Source organism: Terrapene carolina, unplaced genomic scaffold (genome assembly GCF_002925995.2).
Source record: "Terrapene carolina triunguis isolate 2854851 unplaced genomic scaffold, T_m_triunguis-2.0 Scaffold391, whole genome shotgun sequence".
NCBI lineage: Eukaryota > Metazoa > Chordata > Testudines > Emydidae > Terrapene > Terrapene triunguis.
The window spans coordinates 170533-190147 of NW_020664742.1; the positions used below are offsets into that span (position 1 = coordinate 170533).

The window sequence follows — 19615 nt, forward strand, 5'->3', positions numbered from 1 at the left end:
TACTACACTCAGAAACTGAATGATAAAGTACCTTTTAGCAGGGCTGCACCCACACAAATCCTGCCGCAGGATTGGGGCCTTCATTAGCAATCAAAAGGACTGAGAAATAATAGAACCAAAAATTCTCAAAGATGTCAAAAATATGATGGTGGGAACACTGAATGCTAATTTACATTTTTCTAAATAATTGAACTTAAAAAAAACAAAACAAAACCCACAATCACTTGGTTAAAGCTGCTGGTTTAATTCGAATCTGAATGCAGGGCAGTACCTTTCCTACATGCATGTCCCTAGCAAAGTCTCCTTCCACAGTTGCAAGGAACTATAGAAAGAGAGATCTTCATTTCCATAAAATATAGGGCATTTTGTAAAATCAAATTATGGAACATTTAAAATGTATAAAGTGAAAGAATGCAGATTGAGGTTATATCCAAATACAAAATTTAGAATTTGATACACTATTTCTAAACATCCCAGAAATTATATATACATATTTAGTATGGAAATCAAGGCCATCCAGATAATAGCGTACTGGCAAATTTAAAATGACTCCCTAATTTAATTTTTTACTGTTCGATATTAGTCCAGAATGAAAGTTTAACATTGACCCATTGCTGAGCTATGGGGAAATTTAAATTGTAGCCAACTCTTCTGAGCTGAGTTGCTTGCTCACAACATGAATTCAGTAGCACATTTTGAAAGTTAGGGTATGTCTACACTATGGAGACTATATCCGCATAAACTATGCAGCATAGCCCCGTAATGGAGATACAGCCTACACCAACAACAGGGGGGTTCCTGTAAGTGTAGGAATACCACCTCCCCGAACATTAGCTGCATCAATGGAAGAAGCACTTCTGTCAACACAGCTGTATCTACACTGGGGGGTTATGTCAGTTTTCACACCCTTGACTGAGGTAGCTATGCCAATATAACTTCCTAGTGTAGACCAAGCCTTAGTCTAGAGATTCAGTATTCTGAATGATCCATGGAGATTTACATCTTGTTCTGACCAGTCAGGATCAGTGGAACAGGATTTTTATAACCATGCTTAAAATGGATGAAGGATATTAGATTCCTGGATCTCTGAAAAGGATACAAGGACCCATCACCAACACAAAACCCAATACAGTAGCTATATTGCTAGCACAAAACAATAATGTGATAGAATTTTTCTCCTTCATCCCTTCCTTCCCAGTGATCACTCATTGTAACTTTATACTGGGAACACTGTCTAAATGTACCGCTGTCTCTAGCCTCTTTCAGCTCTCTCATTATCACAGTAGGCTTATGTGCCCTAATTGCCTCAGCACCTATTTCTGCTAGCAGTTAAAAAGTAGGAAGACTTAAAAATAAGAGAAAAGGCCTAGCATGTTACCTAGTATGCCTTTTAAAAACAATATTGTTGAAGATAAATAAGCTGTTGAGAAATAAAAATGCTTATGGAAGTGTAGTGTGGCCACTGAGTAATTAGTGAGTATCCTATCTATTGTTCTTTTATCGTTAGTTTTGCCCACTGGGTCTGATTCAAAGCTCACTGAAGTCAGAAGAAGTCTTGCTATTTAATTCAATGGGCTTTCGATTAGGCCTCTGTTCTCCAGTCCCTTTATTACTTACTAACTGATACACCCCCCCCCCTTTTAAAAAAGGAAACAAATCTTGACAATAAAACTTGGACACCTTTGGAAGGTCTAACTACTTGCATCTGAATCTGTGTATATATCTAGTCATGTAGCAGGAGGATGCTGTGCACTCTAATTATAGGTAAGGTATAATACACATGCTGCTTAAGAGCTAGGCAGGCACTGGCAAACAGCCCTTTAAAAGACATTGGTATGTTTCCATTCACAAAGCACACTGATCTTACTAAAACGACTTAGCATTAGCAGACTCACTCCTAGTAGCCCCTAAACCGGCTTGGTCTCTCTACATTAGAATTCATATTCTATCTTTAAAAATCACACACAGCAGGTTCTCGGTTGCTTCTCTGATGTTTCACTCATGTTCAAAGAACTCGTGACAAGCAGAAGTGACCATGGCAATGAAGGCTACAAATTCCTGGAAGTCGCATTCAGCGTCACCATCGGCATCCAGTGTCTCCATCACCTTATCCACTGTCTCCTGATCTTTAATTTCCTAATCAAAACAAGAAAGAGCAGTTAAAGCTGGTGAGCAATGGATAGGGCTGCGAATAAGATTTAGAAGTCCTGGTTCTTAATCTGGTTGTCTTCAAATGGAGCTAATAGACAGTACAGTAGATGTCACCTACTAGGCTTCCAATGGAGCTGCACAGTCTGCATCGGGCTAGCTCCGAAGGCAGTTAGCGAGGGGCTCTTCCTCCTCACCACTCTTTGGGGCACACAGGAGGAGGAATTTCCAGTCCCCATCCACAGCCCACTTGCAAGAACGGGGACTGGCACCTTGGCCCAGACTCAATGGACGTGGGCAGTGCAATGCCTGGGTTAGGCACTGGGGCGCTCTGAACAATGCCTGGGGAGAGAGGCACAAGTCAGCATACTGGTGGGGAGCTGCCAAAACTAGTCGATAGCAGACACCAAGTAGAGGGGTGCCTAAGCCCAGCCCCTCTCTAGGATTTTGGCACCTAAATCCAGGCGGGAGGGAGGCTCCTACCTCGGCTTGGGATCCACAGCCAGAACCCTCCCCTGGAGTCAGCGTAAGCCCTTTCTTGCAAGAACGGCTCTGGTGCACACCTAACTCCACACCAAACAGAAGGGTGGGGAGAGCGGTGGCAGACACCTCCCTGAGCTTTAGCCCAGTGGTTAGAGCACTCAGCTGGAAGGTGGGAGACCCCAGTTCAATTCCACCCCCCAGCTGATGAGGAGACGGAATTCGAACAGCAGTTTCCCACCTCCACTTCCTAACCACTGGACAAGGAGATGTTCTGACCCGGGGTTCTCTCAATCTCTCCTGTTGAAGCTGTTCCACTGTGTATCAATAACTAAATACAGTATGCATTGGGCCAGAGAGAGAGTGTGTGACTATAATCCAGGGGTTATGGCACTCGCCTGAGACATGGGAACCCCCTGTTCAAATGTCTTCTCTTCTTCAGGCAGAGGGTGGAGCTGAGCCAGGTCTCCCACTGCCCAGGTGAGTGCCCTAACCACAGCGCTAAAGGTTAGAAGGGAGTCCCCGCCACTTCCTCCTGCCGTGTGTGGAGTTATGCATGCTCTGAGCACCCCTACAGGCAGGGCCGTTCCCAGCCATTTTGGTGCCCTATGCAGACACCTGCTGCAGTCCTCAGGGGAAGGGGTGGAGTGGGGCCGGGGCTGGGGCGGAGCGGTGGGGGGCATGGGGAAGAGGCGGAGCAGGGGCTGGAGCAGCACGCAGCTGCCTAGGGCACCAGGAAATTTGGTGCGTACTTTGCATATGGGTAAGGACGGCCCTGCCTACAGGTGAGCAACGCCTCCCCTCCTTGGGTTCGAGGATGCTGCTGGGTCTTAGGCATGAGACAGGCATCCAGACACCTCCCTGAAGCAGCAGTACAAATGCACAGAGGCAAAAACATAGGCACCTAGGGGACTTTTAGAGCACAAATTTAGGCATCTATAGGATTGGGCATCAGCTGAGCAGGGATTTTGTGGCTCACAGGAGCAACTAAAGCTGCAATTTAGGTACCTAAGTCCCTTTGGGGATCTGGGCCCTTGTGTTTTCCCCCACAGGTGACCAGACCTTGATACATACAGTCTGACCCCTCACATATAAGCACCTGGGAAATACACAAGACAGGCAAATCGATAATTTCATGGAGAGAGAGCTGCCTGCCCTCCAGAGGGGCTATGCTTTGCCTTCTGAATGCACTAACTCCCTTTTATTGCCCACCTTCTGAGTAGCCATTAAATCAGGACAGTCTCTTCCCGACTCCCAAGAAACACAGTATAAGACAAAGGCTGAAGTACTGGAACCAGGCCATTGCGCTGAGCCCTTTGACAGTCACAGCTTGAGGATATATACTGTTCCCATTGCCACGGGAAGCAGCCTGCTGGCTCCAACTATTTCAACAAACAACACGAGAGCTGAGAACTGTTGAGGGCTACAGTAAACATCTTCAGGCATCTCGACATTTGGTACACAATAGAGTAACGGGCCATTCATCGTTCAAAAGGCAATACTCACGCCTAAAAAATGGGGGAGTTCATTGTTAATGAGCTCCTTTAATTCAGATTTCTTCAGCTTGTGTTTGTCTCCCTCCTTTCCCGAGTACTGGTGGAAAGCGTCAATGATGGCAATCATGGCCTTTTCCAGAGCAGACATTGTTACAGTGGCACTCAGCTAAAATGAAAGGGATTGGGAGGAAACACAGTGTTAAGCTCAGCTGGGGGGGGGGGGGGGGGGTTAAATGCCTTTTCGCCTTTTCTGTGCAACAATAAAACCCTTGGACCAACAATGTTATGCCACTAGGGCCTGATCCAAAGCCCATGGAAGTCAATGGAAAGATGCCAATAAATTTCAATGGGCTTTGGATCAGGCCCCAGATGAACACTCAAGGAAATAATGCCAGCGAAGAGCCGACCATCTGTGGAAACTTTTATTTCAATTGATATAGCTTAAAGTTAGGAAACACATGTGGGACATTGCCTAAATGATTGTTCTTACTTTAAAACCTTGGGTAACAAGCAGAATATTTGTACATTGCCAAAATAGAGTCAGCACAGACCTATCGTTAAAGGGAGGTACCCTGCAGTACTAGATGGTCCATATATTCATTAGCTTATTGTCAGCATCACTAACAAAAAGTAACATTCTGAAGGGAGGATTACTGGGTAACCTAGCCATAGGGGATTTGTCAATTTCACCATTAAATTCAAGAAGAGTGCACTGTGGGGAGTTGGGGAGGGGATAGCTGCTATTTGTCTGGAAAATTCCCAGACTTCCCTGATGTTTGAACACAAGTTTTGCACCTTGATCTCCACTTTGGCAGAGTACAATAAATAAATGAAAGCCAGCAGGCTGTTAAAAGACTTAAATATGGCACAGTCTAAATACACAACCCTCACCAATACATCAATGATTAACTGTTTTTTTTCTGTAAAATGGTACTGACTGCCTTGCTTTTCAATGGATGGGCCACTAAGCCCCAGAGAAGCATTTAAGATGTCGGGGAAGATCCTCAGCATTGACAGAAAAAAGCGGGAAAAAAGCAGCAAGTGAAGGTCTGGAAAACAAAGTTTCTTGACAACTGAAGTGCCACAAAACAATTTTCAAATAGATATTTTGGCCAGGTTTCAGTTACATCCAACCTAGCTCTTTAAAATAAAAAATTGTGTCTGTTCAATCCAGAGACTGCTAATAATGCAAAAGAACTAATCTTTGGAACCATCTGTGACCATATAACATATTCCTTTGACAACTACAGCCATTGCTTACATAGGAAAGTATTTAATGGATTTTTAGCTATTTTTAATGCAATTTAACAGTTGGGAACAAGGACAGCCAGCCCTGTGGGACTAGCCAGCTTTCTGCAGACCACCAGGAATGCTCCATGGACCATTCTTGGTCTGCAGCCCACAAATTGGGAACCACAGACTTACATCGTTGCCTGAGCAACACATCACCTCAATCATGGTATTTTTTAAGGCTCTGTTTTTTTCACCCTTTGGAGATGGTAAACAGATTTGGAAAATACTGCCCTCAGTATGAAAACAGTGCATGTGTCTCCAACACGGTATCTTTTCCCCAAATTTGCTGCAGAATCACAGTTCCAGTTTCCTGTGCTGAGATTTATCTAGTTAGGTTCTCACTGTAGTGTGACCTTGTCTTAGCAAAAAGCCTCCTTTCTTACTTCAGAAGGAAAAAGCTTACAATTTTTGTCACCTCACAAGAACCTGTCTCAGCCAATTAAATAGCACTTACGCGTGTTGTGTAATTTTCTTGCTCTGTAGCGTGTGTTATTGTTACTTCTTATGTTGAGTCTTCTGACCAGCTGATTTGCTCCATTTTTAGTCTGCTGGATTTTGTACATTTTTGTTTACAGAGCTTTACAAATTTCTTTGTAATCATCTTTATTCTCCAGCTTTTTCTTTCTTTTACTTCTCAGATTTGGTTGGCTCTGTCTTTATTACCTGATCACTGAACATCTCTATCCCCACTGAACCAAGAGTACATTATGAGATCCAGTTTTCATAAGCCCTAAGTGCAAGCAAATATGCTCATTTCCCTTCATTCTGCACGGCGTCTGATCAACGATTTAATATGCTAGCTATAGAATTCAAGGGATTTATAGCCTTACCTCCTGATGTTACATAAATATTTGATTGCAGGGTTTCTTATAGATTTCATATAGATAATGAAACCCCTTTAGAAGATTATGGTGTAATGGGAAAAGATGTAGAAAAAACAGCCCCAAAAGTTTCCCAGTACTCTGATGTTAAGAAAGGTTTTAGTTAATAAAATTAAATCAGACTTTGCTTTTGTTGGGGAAAAAAACTTGGTGCTTGCAGATCCTTGCTGGTGCAAGTCAGCATTGCTCTATTGACTTTAAAGGAACTACTACATCAGAGGCTAAGGACTCGCCTCATGATGTAACTCTCTATTATAGACAAATCTTCCTCAACCACAGGAGCAAGAGAACAGGCACATTGACTTACATTAGATACAATTAAAGATCTGTGGAAAAGTTACAGCCATAACTAGCACTGCTCTTCATTTATTCAAATCAATATTCCCTGCTCATGTTGTATTGGAAATTGCTTGATAGACACAATTATATTGTATCACTGTCTAATTTGACAACGTTTGCAGACATAACAAAATGCAGGAAAAGTGCCTCCACTCGGTTCTGGCTACTGCTTTGTTCTTGTCTTTTTTTAAGTGTTTAGTTTGACAAAACCCCAATGGCTTGAAGGTCCCAAAGTGAGTTGGGGGTGGGGGGGAAATCACTCCTACTTCAATAATTAGGTTGGTATGTGACCCACCTGCATAAATATTCAGAATTAGCATTTGCTAACAAAGTCATTTCTTCCTAAACACCAAAGTATTATCTCTGCTACTCACCTTCCTTCTGTGCCCACTTTTTGCTGGAATCAGAGCAATATATTCGAAGACAGCCAGGGGGACGCTTCTTATTTCCTCTGTGGGGGAGTGGAGAAGTCCATCGACTAAGATGCAGTGCTTCTGCAGAACGGCGGCAGCCAATGAGGACCTGAGGAGGGGGTGGGGGTAGGAAGGAGGCAGCTGATTCTTGGGACCTGATTTCCTGGAATGGGTGGAAATACACACAAGGGTGCATTGAGCAAGCAGTTATCCCACATCAGTTTGCTCTGGGAGCTGCTAACTGATACATTGGCACCAGCGAAAGAAAGATCTCTTGTAAGGAAAAGTAGACAATCAGCTTTTTAATTTCTGACAAGAAGTTTGTCCTGGGTTTCTTGTTATTAACAAAATAAGGGAGAGGAATTAGCTAACTGCAATAGACTGTATAAGTCCTGTGGTGCCACAGTGGAGGCAAGGATTCAAACTGGAAGAACGATAGAGGGATCACACATTTATTTTACAATCGTTACAAATGCTAATAACTCTCAATAACAGCGGTGTTGCAGTTGCAGATCTGCCATACTGTGAAACATCAACCAGAGCCAAGGGAATTAAATTAATTGACATTTTTTAAGGGATGCCAAATGGGTTCAGATAAAACATTGGCTGGACCAGTACTGAAAATTCAAACCCAAGCTATTTTTTAAGTCAAAAACAGTTTAGTTAACTATATCTGTTACATACACACACTTCATTAGCCTCTGCACCTCCTGATCTTGCCAGGCCGGACAGAAGAAATGCCATGAGAGGGAATCAGTTTGGAATCCTTGCAGGAACAGCCTATCTTAGGGGTTTATATTGCACCTTCCACGTAAAATCGACAGTAATAGCAAAATACCTAGTGGACTTCATGGAGTCTCCGGCACTTCTCCTTTTTCAGGGTCAAGGCATCGTGTGGGGTTTTTAGATTTTATTAGTCCCTCCCCCCACTCACACATTTTTTTTTCTTTGATAGAGCTTGTGGAGTACAAGGGGTGATCAGCGTTGTTAGTGTCATTCTTATGATGGAAGGGCTTTTGGTCATAATAGTCTTCAGTACCAAGCCCTTTTCTGCTGAGGAATGGGACTTAGTTGAAGTCTTAGCGTTCTTCATGGTACCCAACGTGCTCAGAGCCTCACTAGCACTCCTCTCGGGGCAGGAGATCTCCGGTGACCGGAATGTTTCTGATGAGGAACTCTCTGTTCGGCTCCTCTTATCCCTCTGCTTAGACTGAGTGGGAAGGTCTCAGTACCGCCGATGGGGATATCAGTACCTCACTCATGGGGAGTGCTGGGGTTCCAATCCTGTCTTCCCCTTGGAAGCTCTTGGTGACTGTGCTCTTGATGATGGGACACTGACAAACACAGAGGGTCCCTGTACACGGGACTACTCTGCACCCAGGTCAGAAGCCAGTCTTAAGGCTTGCTCCATCATTAAGAGCTTATACTTAATATCTCTGTTCTTCCAGGACCTTCCCTTAAAAGAAGTGCAGATCTTTCTGTAACCCCCGTGGAGCTTTCCTTGGTCTCTGTGTGCTTGTAGCTCAGGGCTGGGCACGCTGCCCCTGGGAAGAAGGGGCTTTGAGCAGGGGGTTGGACTAGAAGACCTCCTGAGGTCTCTTCCAACCCTAATCTTCTATGATCCTAAAAGGGCGCCAAGGGCAGACGCAGAGGCTGCTGGGTAACCAAGAGGGAGAGATGCTGTTTTGAGCGATGAGGGCCCTGTTGTCTTGGGGAGATAGCAGGGTGCCTGGATGGCCACCAGCCACGGAAGGAGCAGTGTCTGAGAGATGGGGCTGCAGGGGTTAGAGTCCATTGCCAAGTCAGCGCTCAGGAAGAGGAGCTAGCCTGACCAATAGACGTGTGATACCCGCCCCCAGGAGCACTGGGAGAGGGGAAATGCCATCTTGGAAGGTCTTGAGCCAGCCACAGAAAGGACAGGGCTTGCTGTGGGTGAGCTGGCGCAGCAAGCGCGTGCCTAGGGCGGCAAGCCACGGGGGGAGGGGGGGGGGCAGCCTGCTGGTCGCTGTAAGGGCGGCAGTCAGGCTGCCTCCAGCGGCATGCCTGCAGGAGGTCCGTCGGTCCCAGGGCTTCGGCGGCAATTCGGCGGCGGGTACGCCGAAGGCACTGGACCGACGGACCTCCCGCAGGCATGCTGCCGAATCCGCGTTACCAGCGGACCTCCCGCAGGCATGCCGCCGAAGGCTGCCTCACTGCCATGCTTGGGGCGGCAAAATACATAGAGCCACCCCTGACTGTTGGGTCAAAAAATTAAACAAACTCTGATGCAAGTGAAAACTGCAGAATACTATGCATTGCTTGACTACACCGGGTTGTTCTCATATGGAACAAATATCTTTAATTCTTTAGTATGTAAAAGTGAGTGAAGATGAAGCATCTATTCAAGAGCCTTTTCTTGCAGTTCTGAATGTCAAAGTGTGACATAGTGGGGATTCTCCCTTGTTATGTTGTATGTAAGCCTAATGTGAGTCTTACTGTTTTGCATGAATGCGGTGTGTGCCTCAGTTTCCCTGTGTATTGCACCAATGTCTAGGTGGTGGGAATAAGTGTGTGTGACTATTGCGGGGGTTGCTCCAGCTGCCTGCAGGGATGCTATGGCCGCCCCTTTGTAACCTGAGACCCAGGAGGGGGGTGCAACCAGGGGACTCGTGGCCCGGGAAGCGAGAAAAAGGCCGGAGGAGGAGCAACGGGCAGGGCAGGGGCCAGGTAGCTGGAAGTGAGTCAGTCTCGGGTGGCTTAGGGTGCAGGGGGAGGACCAGAGCCCTGGCTCTGGGCTCCCCTCCCCACAAGATGGACTTGGGTGAAAGTCACTGACTTCTGTGCTAACAAGTTCTGTTCTACGCTGTATTCCTGTCGACTAATTAACCTTTTGCTTTACCAGCTGGCTGAGAGTCACGTCTGACTGCGGAGTTGGGGTGCAGGGCCCCCTGGCTTCCTAAGGAGCCCCGCCTGTGCGGACTCACTGCGGGAACCGCACGATGTGGAAGGGGATGCTGAATGCTCCGAGGTCAGACCCAGGAAGGTCGAAGCTGTGTAAGCTTCTTGCCATGGAGACAGTCTGCTCAGAGAGAGGAGGCTCCCCCAGAGTCCTGACTGGCTTCGTAGGGAGTAGTTCCAGAGCATCACTCAGTGACACAAAGGCACTACTGGAGCAGAACTTGCTGAAAATGTTTTAAAGCAACTAGAAGACATGGACTTAAAATAACAGACGGCAGAGCTGCGTATTGTGATAACGGCTCAAACAGGAGGGGCAAGCACTAGGTTTTACAGGCAGAAATTAGGGAAGTTAATTCCCATGCCACGCAGGTGCTGTTTTGTAGTCCCAACTGGAACTTGCTGATTTCTGATGCTGCTGCTACTTCCATTGAGTCCAAGAAAGAATTTGGTATACCCCAAAGACTGTATATGTTATTTGGGGGATCTCCTAAAAAGGTGGGATATTTTAAAAATGCATGTGGCTATTTCCCTGCAATCCCGCTCTGAAAGAGGATGGGAGGCTAGCAGAGACACTGTAAAAGCTGTTCATTAACAGCTCCCCCAGATTTGTGACGCACTCCTGGGGCTACATGACTGTACCTCTGACTGTATAGTTCATTCAGAGGCCAAAATCACTGCAAGAGGAACTGTACTTATCTCCTCATGGCAAGCCCCACTGGGTGGTACAAGGTGCTGAAAGAAAGCAGCACAGCCGACAAGCAGGGAAATGATATGGACTTTAGTATAGCATTCAGATTCATAGAAACAGCAGCAGCAACCTTCCAGGATTATTGAGAGAGAGATTTTTATATAGCACTTGAGAAAACAAAGAAATGGCTCACGAGTTGGACATAGAACCAGTGTTTCCAGTTATTCACTCAAGGATACAGAAAAGGTTCCCTAAAACAGCAGCAGATGGGAGACTCTTCATCTTTTATATAAATCATCACAGCAAAATACTGCCACAGTAGCCAATTTTTTAAACTCTTAACATCTTACGTCCCCAATAAAAGGACCCTAAAACTGCATCTTCCTTCACTCTCCCTTTTGCTGAAGATGCAGCAACACTGGGTTGATATTAGGGTTACCAACTTTCTACTCGCACAACACCGAACGCCCTTGCTCCGCCCCCTGCCCCACCCCTTCTCCAAGGCCCTGCCCCCACTCACTCCACCCCCCTCTCATTCACACATTTTCACTGGGCTGGGGAAAGGGGTTGGGATGCGGGAGGGGGTGCAGGCTCTGGTGTGGGCTGGAGATGAGGGATTTGGGGGTACAGGAGGGGGCTCTGAGCTGGGGCTGATGGGTTCGGAAGGTGGAAGAGAGATCACAGCTGGGGAAGGAGTGCGAGGGGAGGGGAGGGCTCCAGCTGGCAGTGCAGACTCTGGGGTGGGGCTGGGGATGAGGGGTTTGGGGTGCTAGAGGGGGCTCCAGGCTGGGGCCAAGGGGTTTGGAGGGTGGGAGGGGGAATCAGGGCTGGGGCAAGGGGTTGGGGTGCGGGAGAGGGTGAGGACTCTGGCTTGGGGTGCAGGCTCTGGGGTGGAGCTGGGGATGAGGGGTTTGGGGTGAAGAAGGGGGCTCTGGGCTGGGACCAAGGGGTTTGGAGGGCAGTAGGGGGATCAGGGCTGGGGCAGGGGGTTGGGGTATGGGGGGGGTGCAGGCTCTGGGCAGCACTTACCTCAGGCGGCTCCCAGAAGCAGTGGCACGTCCCCCCTCTGGCTCCTATGCAGAGGTGCAGCCAGGCGCGCTGCCTCGTCTGCAGGTGCCACCCCCGCTGCTCCCATTGGCCGTGGTTCCTGACCACGGGAGCTGCAGAGCTGGTGCTTGGGGCGAGGGCAGCGTGTGGAGCTCCCTGGCTGCCCTTACGCATAGGAGCCAGAGGTGGAACATGCTGCTGCTTCCGGGAGCCGCACAGAGCCACAGCAGGCAGGGAGCCTGCCTTAGCCCCATTGCGCCGCTGACCGGACTTTTAACAGTCTGGTCAGTGGTGCTGACCGGATCCGCCAGGGACCCTTTTCGACCGGTCGAAAACCGGACACTTGGCAACTCTAGTCCATATGGGCCCATCATAGCTTGTTTTCTGAAGCACGGCATCTGCAGCTCCATCCTAGGCTAGAAGGGCATCAGCCAACACAGCCGTTGGCAGGCTGGCCAGGGATGGCCACGATACGGTTGTAGACAAATAGTAAAATAATTGTACAGAAATTATCCCCGACCAACACCCAACCCTGGAATGGCCTGGCCGGAGTCTTTGTTCCCCACTCTCCTTGCCCCATGCTCTGTCATTAACATCCCACTTGTGAAGATTCCTGGCCATGGACCTGTCAGAGAAATAACTTCATCTGACCTGTTAATCTTTTTTTCCCCTCATGATAGCTTGGCTAAAACTGATCCTTCTTGGCAGAGAAAGACTCACCCTCCCTTTCTTCTCAGATGAGCTCACCTAACTTAGTCCTCTCTAGGCTTTTCCCTAAAGTAACACTGGCCAATCACTATCTGCCTTTCCCCTCTGTCTCTCCAAGAGTGGGTGCCACACTAGAGCTGTAGCATGCACCTGTTTTGGAGTTACAGCTTTGGAAGGGTCCACCCGTCCAGGGACATGACCAAAGGAGCAGAGATAAGCTCACTATGACCCTCCTTGCCTGAAAAAGTTGCCTGGCTTCCAAACTCTGGCAATTACGTGGCACCTCTCTTATGAGGGACTCCTGGCCAAACTGTCACCAGAGAAAGAAAATTAGCTGCCAACAGAAAACATTATTAGCCTATTTTGAATGGAACCCGTGTGGTGTTTTCTCTGTTGTAGCTCACTTCCATGGAAGGTAAATCAAACCAGAGACCCCAACTCACTTACAATCTTCATTGCTGGAGGCACTTAATTATTCACCTCTCAACTCCGAATACCACAGGGGGAAATGATGGAATATGAATTTGTATTTCCATAGGCCATAGGAGCTCCTGCACACTAAAGTCCTGCCCATGACTAGCTACTGAACAAAGACTGTCCCTGCTCCAAAGTTATACATGGCAAGAAGGAGGCTTTTTTAAACAAGGGCTTTCTGGATCTAACACCACCACCTACTACTTCCAGAGCACTTTCCAGCAGTAGGTGACAAAGCATTTTACAAAGGAGGCAAGTATCATTAGCTTCACGTTACAGATTTGGAAGCCACGGCACAGAAAGGTGAAGTGACTTGCCCAAGGTCACCCAGCAGGCCAGTGACAGGGCTGGAAACAGAACCCAGGTCTCCTGCACCTCACTCCAATGCTCCAGCCAATAGACCACACTGCCACACCACATTATGCTATGGATACACCGGCAAATGTAGACCTCATATCAAAAAGGTTGCATCAATTAACCTGCTGAGATATAGCAGAGGAGAGGTTTAGGAATTAATATTCAGAAGTTGTAAATGCTGACAGTGACTTTAAGTTTGTGACTTTAAATTACAGAAGTAAAATATAATCCTATTGCCATAGCTATAAGGTAATGAACTAGAAAATGTATCTGCTATTGGGAGGTTCTTCCCACAGGATAAATGGTTCCCAGTACCCGTGGCCTGAAATATCTCTATAGAAAGGTGTTATGGAAGAGTATTATAGAAAGATATGGCACAATTCTTAGCGGTTTTAAATGGAAGTAAGGCTATTTCCATAAGAGTATTGACATTACTGTGTCTGGGAGATTTCCTAGGAATTATATGTTTTTGTTATTCATCAGTACAATGCTTCCACTGTTCCCCTCTCTCTTTATCTAGTTAACACATATATCAAATACTGCTGCCTCTGCTGGTTTTCTTGTTGTTTTTTTAAATGGTGAATAAACTGAATTCATTGACTTGCAGCTGCTTTCTGCCTACCCGTTTACAGTTTCCAAAACAGCTCTTTTTTAGCACAGCAATTGAGGTTGGAAAAGAGACTAAAATCTCTTCAACAACTGATCTTGGGGATTTCCCAAGAAACAAATACTCAAGCTGAACAAATTCAGTTGCAACTACTATCTAATCTTAATGAGGAGTCCAGTGGCACCTGAAAGACTAACAGATTTATTTGGGCATAAGCTTTGATGCATCTGAAGACGTGGGTTTTTTACCCACGAAAGCTTATGCCCAAAAAAATGTGTTAGTCTTTCAGGTGCCACTGGACTCCTCGTTGTTTTTGTGGATACAGACTAACATGGCTACCACTCTGATACTATCTAATCTTAGTTCTTATAGCTGAAGCTAGACAAATTCAGATTGGAAATAAGACGAAATTTTCAGAATGAGGGTAATTAACCATTAGAACAATTTGTCAATGGTGATGGTGGATTCTCCATCACTGGTCATTTTTAAATTAAGACTGGCTGTTTTTCTACAAGCTCTGCTCTAGGAAGGATTGTGGGGCAGGTCTCTGCCCTGTGTTATACAGGAGGTCAGACTAGATGATCACTATGGTCCCTTTCCCAGTCTTGGAATCTATATTAGCCCATCATGATCGTTTAGTATCTCTATTTCCTGCTGGCAAGATATTTAGGCTCAGAGTTGTTGTTTTTAAATTATTATGGACTATAGAAGAGTCAGAGTTGGTGTGAGTTAGGGCAGGCAGGCTTGATCTTATCCTCATTGAAATCTATGGCAAAGGGCAGCAGGGACCATCCAACCATCTAATCTTGAGCTCTTGCACAATTCTAGTAGTAGAATCTCACTCAGGTATTAAGCCCTGTGACTTGTGTCATTACAGCGTGTCTTCTAGACAGTCATCTGGTCTTGAAGACTTCCAGAGATGGAGAATACACTACTTCCCTTGGTAGCTTGTGCCACATGTTAATCAGCCTCCCAGTTAAAAAGGCATGCCTTATTTCAACTCTGAAGGTCTGGCTTTACTTTACAGCTATTGGCTCTTGTTATGCCTTTCTCTGCTAGACTAAAGAGCCCTTTGATATCTTGAATTTTCTCCCCAGGAAGCTGCTTACACACCACAATCAAGTCACCTCTTAATTTTTTTTTTAAATATGAAAAATTAAGCTCTAAATCTCCAGCTTATGAATAATTTTTGTGGCTCTTCTCTGCACCCTCTCCAATTTCTCAACCTTTTAAAAGTTGACACCAGAACAGGCCAGTATTTCAGTAACAGTCTCACCAATGCCACAGACAAAAGTAAAATCACCTCGATACTTATTCATGCCCTGTTATACATCCAAGGATTGTATTAGCTCTTTCACCACAACATTGTAGTGGGAGTTCATATCGAGTTACTTGTCCACCATGACCCCTAAATCCTTCTCAGAATCCCTGCTTTCCCGGATACAGTCCCCCATTCTGTAGGTATGGCCTATATTCTTTGTTCTACATCTATGACCTTGAATTCAGCTGTATTAAAACAGGTTTTATTTGAATGGACAACTCACCAAGAATCTAGATTGCACTGCCCTGAATCTGTGTTAAAAGTCATACCCTGTCCTAGAATTCCTTCATAAGGCCATGACTAGCTGAGATGGTTTTTTTCTTTCTATATTATCTTTCCACATACTAGTGCAGGAGTTGCCTCAACAGTTAATTGTCAGTGAATCAGGAATCTGAGCTGCAGAGATTATTTTTACTCTTTTTAAAAATAAAATATTTTATATTTTTAAAAAGAAAAATCACTATGGCAGAAAAAAATATATCAGTATTGAACAGTGATAAGATATTGCATTGTAGAAAAATATATTTGAGAGAGTAGTAATGAAGGAGCATCTAAGCAGTAAAGCAAAATACATTTACATAGAAATGCTGGGAAAAAAACAAAGAGTCTTTGGTATGTCATTCAATACTGGTTGATAGTTCTAATAACTGAAATGTTCAACAGAAGAACATCCATGTTGGGTCAAACCAAAGGTCCATCTGGCCCAGTATCCTGTCTTCCAACAGTGGCCAATGCCAAGTGCTACTGAGGAAATGAACAGAACAGGCAATCATCGAGTGATCCATCCCCTGTCTCCCATTCCCAGCTTCTGGCAAACAGAGGGTAGGGACACACAGAGTATGGGGTTGCATCCCTGACCATCTTGGCTAATAGCCATTGATGGACCAATCCTCCATTAACTTATCTAATTCTTTTTTGACCCTGTTATAGTTTTGGCCTTCACTTTGGGTTGTGTGTAAACCTCGTTTTTATGTGGGAGTATTTTATCTGAACATCTGCGAAGTACTCCTAAAGCAGTCCCCATTGCTTTTAGCAGTGACATTGCCCTTCTCAAGTGTGGTGTTCTTATTGCTGTGGTGACTCAGGAAAACACCAGTAAAGCACAGGCACGAGTTATTGGATTTAAAGGCCTTGTACTGAGACATCTAGTCCCCGCAGCCCTACACAGCTCGATGAAGGCCCATAAATGCCCCATCCAGGGCCCAAGGAAAAAGAGTCCCATCACTGGGATTGTCAGGGTTCCTTCCCCACTCTGAACTCTGGGGTACAGATGTGGGGACCCGCATGAAAGCCCCCTAAGCTTATTTCTACCAGCTTAGGTTAAAACCTGGTACGCTGCCACCACCAAGTGATTTAACAAGAAACAGGGAAACTTGGAGTTCCTCTTCCCCCAAAATATCCCCCCAAGCCCTTACACCCCCTTTCCTGGGGAGGCTTGAGAATAATATCCTAACCAAGTGGTTACAAAGTGATCAAAGACCCAAACCCCTGGGTCTTTGGACAATGGAAAAATCAGTCAGGTTCTTAAAAGAAGGATTTTATTAAAAAGAAAAGGTAAAAATCATCTCTGTAAAATCAGGATGGAAAATAACTTGACAGGGTAATCAGATTCAAAGTGCCCAGAGGAACCCCCTCTAGCCTTAGTTTCAAAGTTACAGCAAAACAGGGATACCTCCCTCTAGCAAAGGGAACATTCACAAGTTTAGAAAAACAAAGATAAACTAATACGCCTTGCCTGGCTATTACTTACAAGTTTGAAATATGAGAGACTTGTTCAGAAAGATTTGGAGAGCATGGATCGATGTCCAGTCCCTCTTAGTCCCAAGAGCGAACAACCACCAAAACAAAGAGCACAAACAAAAACCTTCCCGCCACCCCCCACCCCCACCCCCAAGATTTGAAAGTATCTTGTCCCCTTATTGGTCCTTTGGGTCAGGTGTCAGCCAGGTGACCTGAGCTTCTTAACCCTTTACAGGTAAAAGGATTTTGGTGCCTCTGGCCAGGAGGGATTTTATAGTATCGTACACAGGAGGGTTGTTACCCTTCCCTTTATAGTTATGACAGGGATATTTACAGTCCTTTAACTGCACCCTCCAAACTGAACCTGACTGTAAGAGGCAGTTTGTATCTCAGCCAGATTCTAAAGCTTCCCCCACCCCCTTCCTATACCTCAGCCCTGCAGCTACTCCCAAAACCAGTCCATGTTTTGGGGGGAGCAGGCGATGAAATACCCACTTCAACATAAGGGATTCCTGCCCAAAGCAATAAAGAATCAGATTTCTACTGATACCGGACACACCTCAGCACAAGTGTCACCACAAACTAAAGCCTTATCCAAGATGACCTCATAGCCATGGCCCCCTAATTAACAGCAATTCACCAATTGTTTCTCGAGGCAATGAAAACGAGACCTCGCAAGCATTTACTATACAAAAACAGGATTCATGCTGCTAAGCTGCCTCACCAGTTACTATCTGGAATGGCCGTGCCTTCCAGCCTCCCCTGGGGCTGAGGGTTTATAACCAGACTCACCCCAGTGCATACTGCTGTGTTTTCACTTTTCACAATCATTTGTGCAAATGCTTCTAGCACCAAACAATGAGGCTGACAAGAAGCCTTTGTTCAGATGTCTATCCATTTACCAGACTAGAGGCTTTCAGAGATATCGGACTGCAGGCAGATTTAACACATAAGATATAAAGCCTGCATCCAGATGCTGCTATGACTGATAACAAATCCTTTCCTACTCTTCCCCTGTATAACTCTGGCCTCTGATTATCTGTATTACCACAGCACCTAGGAGTCCTTCTCATGGACAAGGACCCTGTTGTGCTAGGTGCTATACAAAGAGAATAAAAACCAGTTCCTACCCCCAGGGAGCTTATAATCTGAGGGCTTGTCTACACTAGAAGCACTACATCGGCACTGCTGCATTTGCGGCGCGTCTGGTGAAGATGCTTTTTGCCGACAGGAGAGAGCTCTCTCATCGGCGTACCGAGCAGCGGTAGGTATGGTGGTGGGAGAAGCTCTCCCGCCAACATAGCGCTGCCACACCAGCGCTTAGGTCAGTGTATCTTACGTCGCTCGGTAGGAGGGGAGGTGGCTTATTCATACCCCTGAGCAACGTAAGTTATACGGAAGTTAAGTGATAGTGTAGGCCTGGCCTAAGTATAAGACAAAGAGACAAAAGATGGAAACAGACAGACGAGGAAGTCCAAGGAAACCATACTGGTCAGCATGATAGACAGTATTATCAGCACACCAATGGCCTAATCATGGTCGAGTTTTTTGTAGTCATCACGGCAAAGGAGAGTTTTGAAGGAGGATAATGAGATAATTTTGCAGATGCTTATGGGGAGCGGTCACGGACTCACAGATCGTGCCCACTCTTGGCCCCGTGCGGGGTGCCCCTTTCAGTGAGACAGCCCTTCTCGAGGGTCCACTCTCTCTCGGGGTTAGGCCCCTCCACCTCCTGGAGCCGCACCTCTGTGAGCCTTAGCACACCTGTTTCTCGCCATGGGTCCCCTCAGGGAGTCCACTCGCTCTGGACCCCCGGGGCCTCCACCCCCGAAGGGGTTGATGCAACCCTGTTCTCTAGACCGGAGTGACTCTCAGCCAGCGTAGAACAGGAGGGTTTATTGAGAGGTGAACACAGCACAGGAAACTCTCCAGCCTCAGGCCTGGCCTCCCTCAGCCCAGCACATCCCAGTCTCTCTGCATCCAGGTGGGCTCTGCCTGCTCCCCCTCTCCAGCCCAGCGCCCCCCTGCTTCCCAGCTGGGCATCTGATATCACCAGCCCCAAGCCCCGCCTCTGTCCATTGTCTTCTCTCCAGGTAAACAGGGTCGTAAACAGGGTCACCTGGGCCTCGTCTCCTCTCAGCCCTCTTCTGGCCCCCTCTGGCTGGAACTGGCTGGTTAGGTTACTGAAGTCCTCTCTTCGCAGCCCATTGTCCTTCCACTGGCCAGAACCGGCTGCGACTCCTGAGCTGGGTCTCCGGGTCTCCAGGTCACCAATCACTGGGGTATCCATTCTCCAGGCCATTGGCTGGGGTCCCAAGATCCCTCTCCGGTCCTCTGTAACAACAAACTCCCTCTCCCCTCACCTCGTTAAACCAGTAACACCCGGGGACACTGAGTCCCACCCCCTCTGCATGCAACCCACTGGAAAACACGAAAAAAAAAACAAGAAAACCCCCCACTTCGTCACAGGAGCTTCTCCCAAGCACGAGGGACAGCACGGGAGAAAGCCTAAAGGTGACTGAAAATTTAACAAGTGGGCAATGAAGGCTAGCAGCATGGGCTGATTGAGAGATGACAAGCAGGGTGGGGATAGGCCACAAAGGGATGTGAAAATGCAGACAAGCAGCTTTCATTTGATACGATAGAGAACAGGGAGCCAGTGGAGGGATTCAAAGAGGATGATTTG

The 19615-nt window shown here is 46.5% G+C and overlaps 1 protein-coding gene across 1 annotated transcript; it reads right to left on the bottom strand.

Moving 5' to 3' along the window:
* Positions 1-224: 224 nt before the first annotated feature.
* On the bottom strand, positions 225-7165 carry S100B (S100 calcium binding protein B). The gene is made up of 3 exons (XM_024204629.3): positions 7012-7165; positions 4135-4290; positions 225-2136 (listed from the first exon to the last, which is right to left on the bottom strand). The coding sequence occupies exons 2-3, from the start codon at positions 4270-4272 to the stop codon at positions 1996-1998; spliced, it is 279 nt and encodes a 92-aa protein (XP_024060397.1). The 5' UTR covers positions 4273-4290; positions 7012-7165; the 3' UTR covers positions 225-1995.
* Positions 7166-19615: the final 12450 nt, after the last annotated feature.

What these genes read in the sequence shown, in the direction of transcription:
- S100B (XM_024204629.3), bottom strand. Translation starts at nt 4,272, where the DNA reads ATGTCTGCTCTGGAAAAGGCCATGATTGCCATCATTGACGCTTTCCAC. An exon ending in AACTCCCCCATTTTTTAGGC is followed by an intron (nt 2,137 to 4,134) that starts GTGAGTATTGCC and finishes TGTTTTGATTAG; the next exon opens with GAAATTAAAGATCAGGAGAC.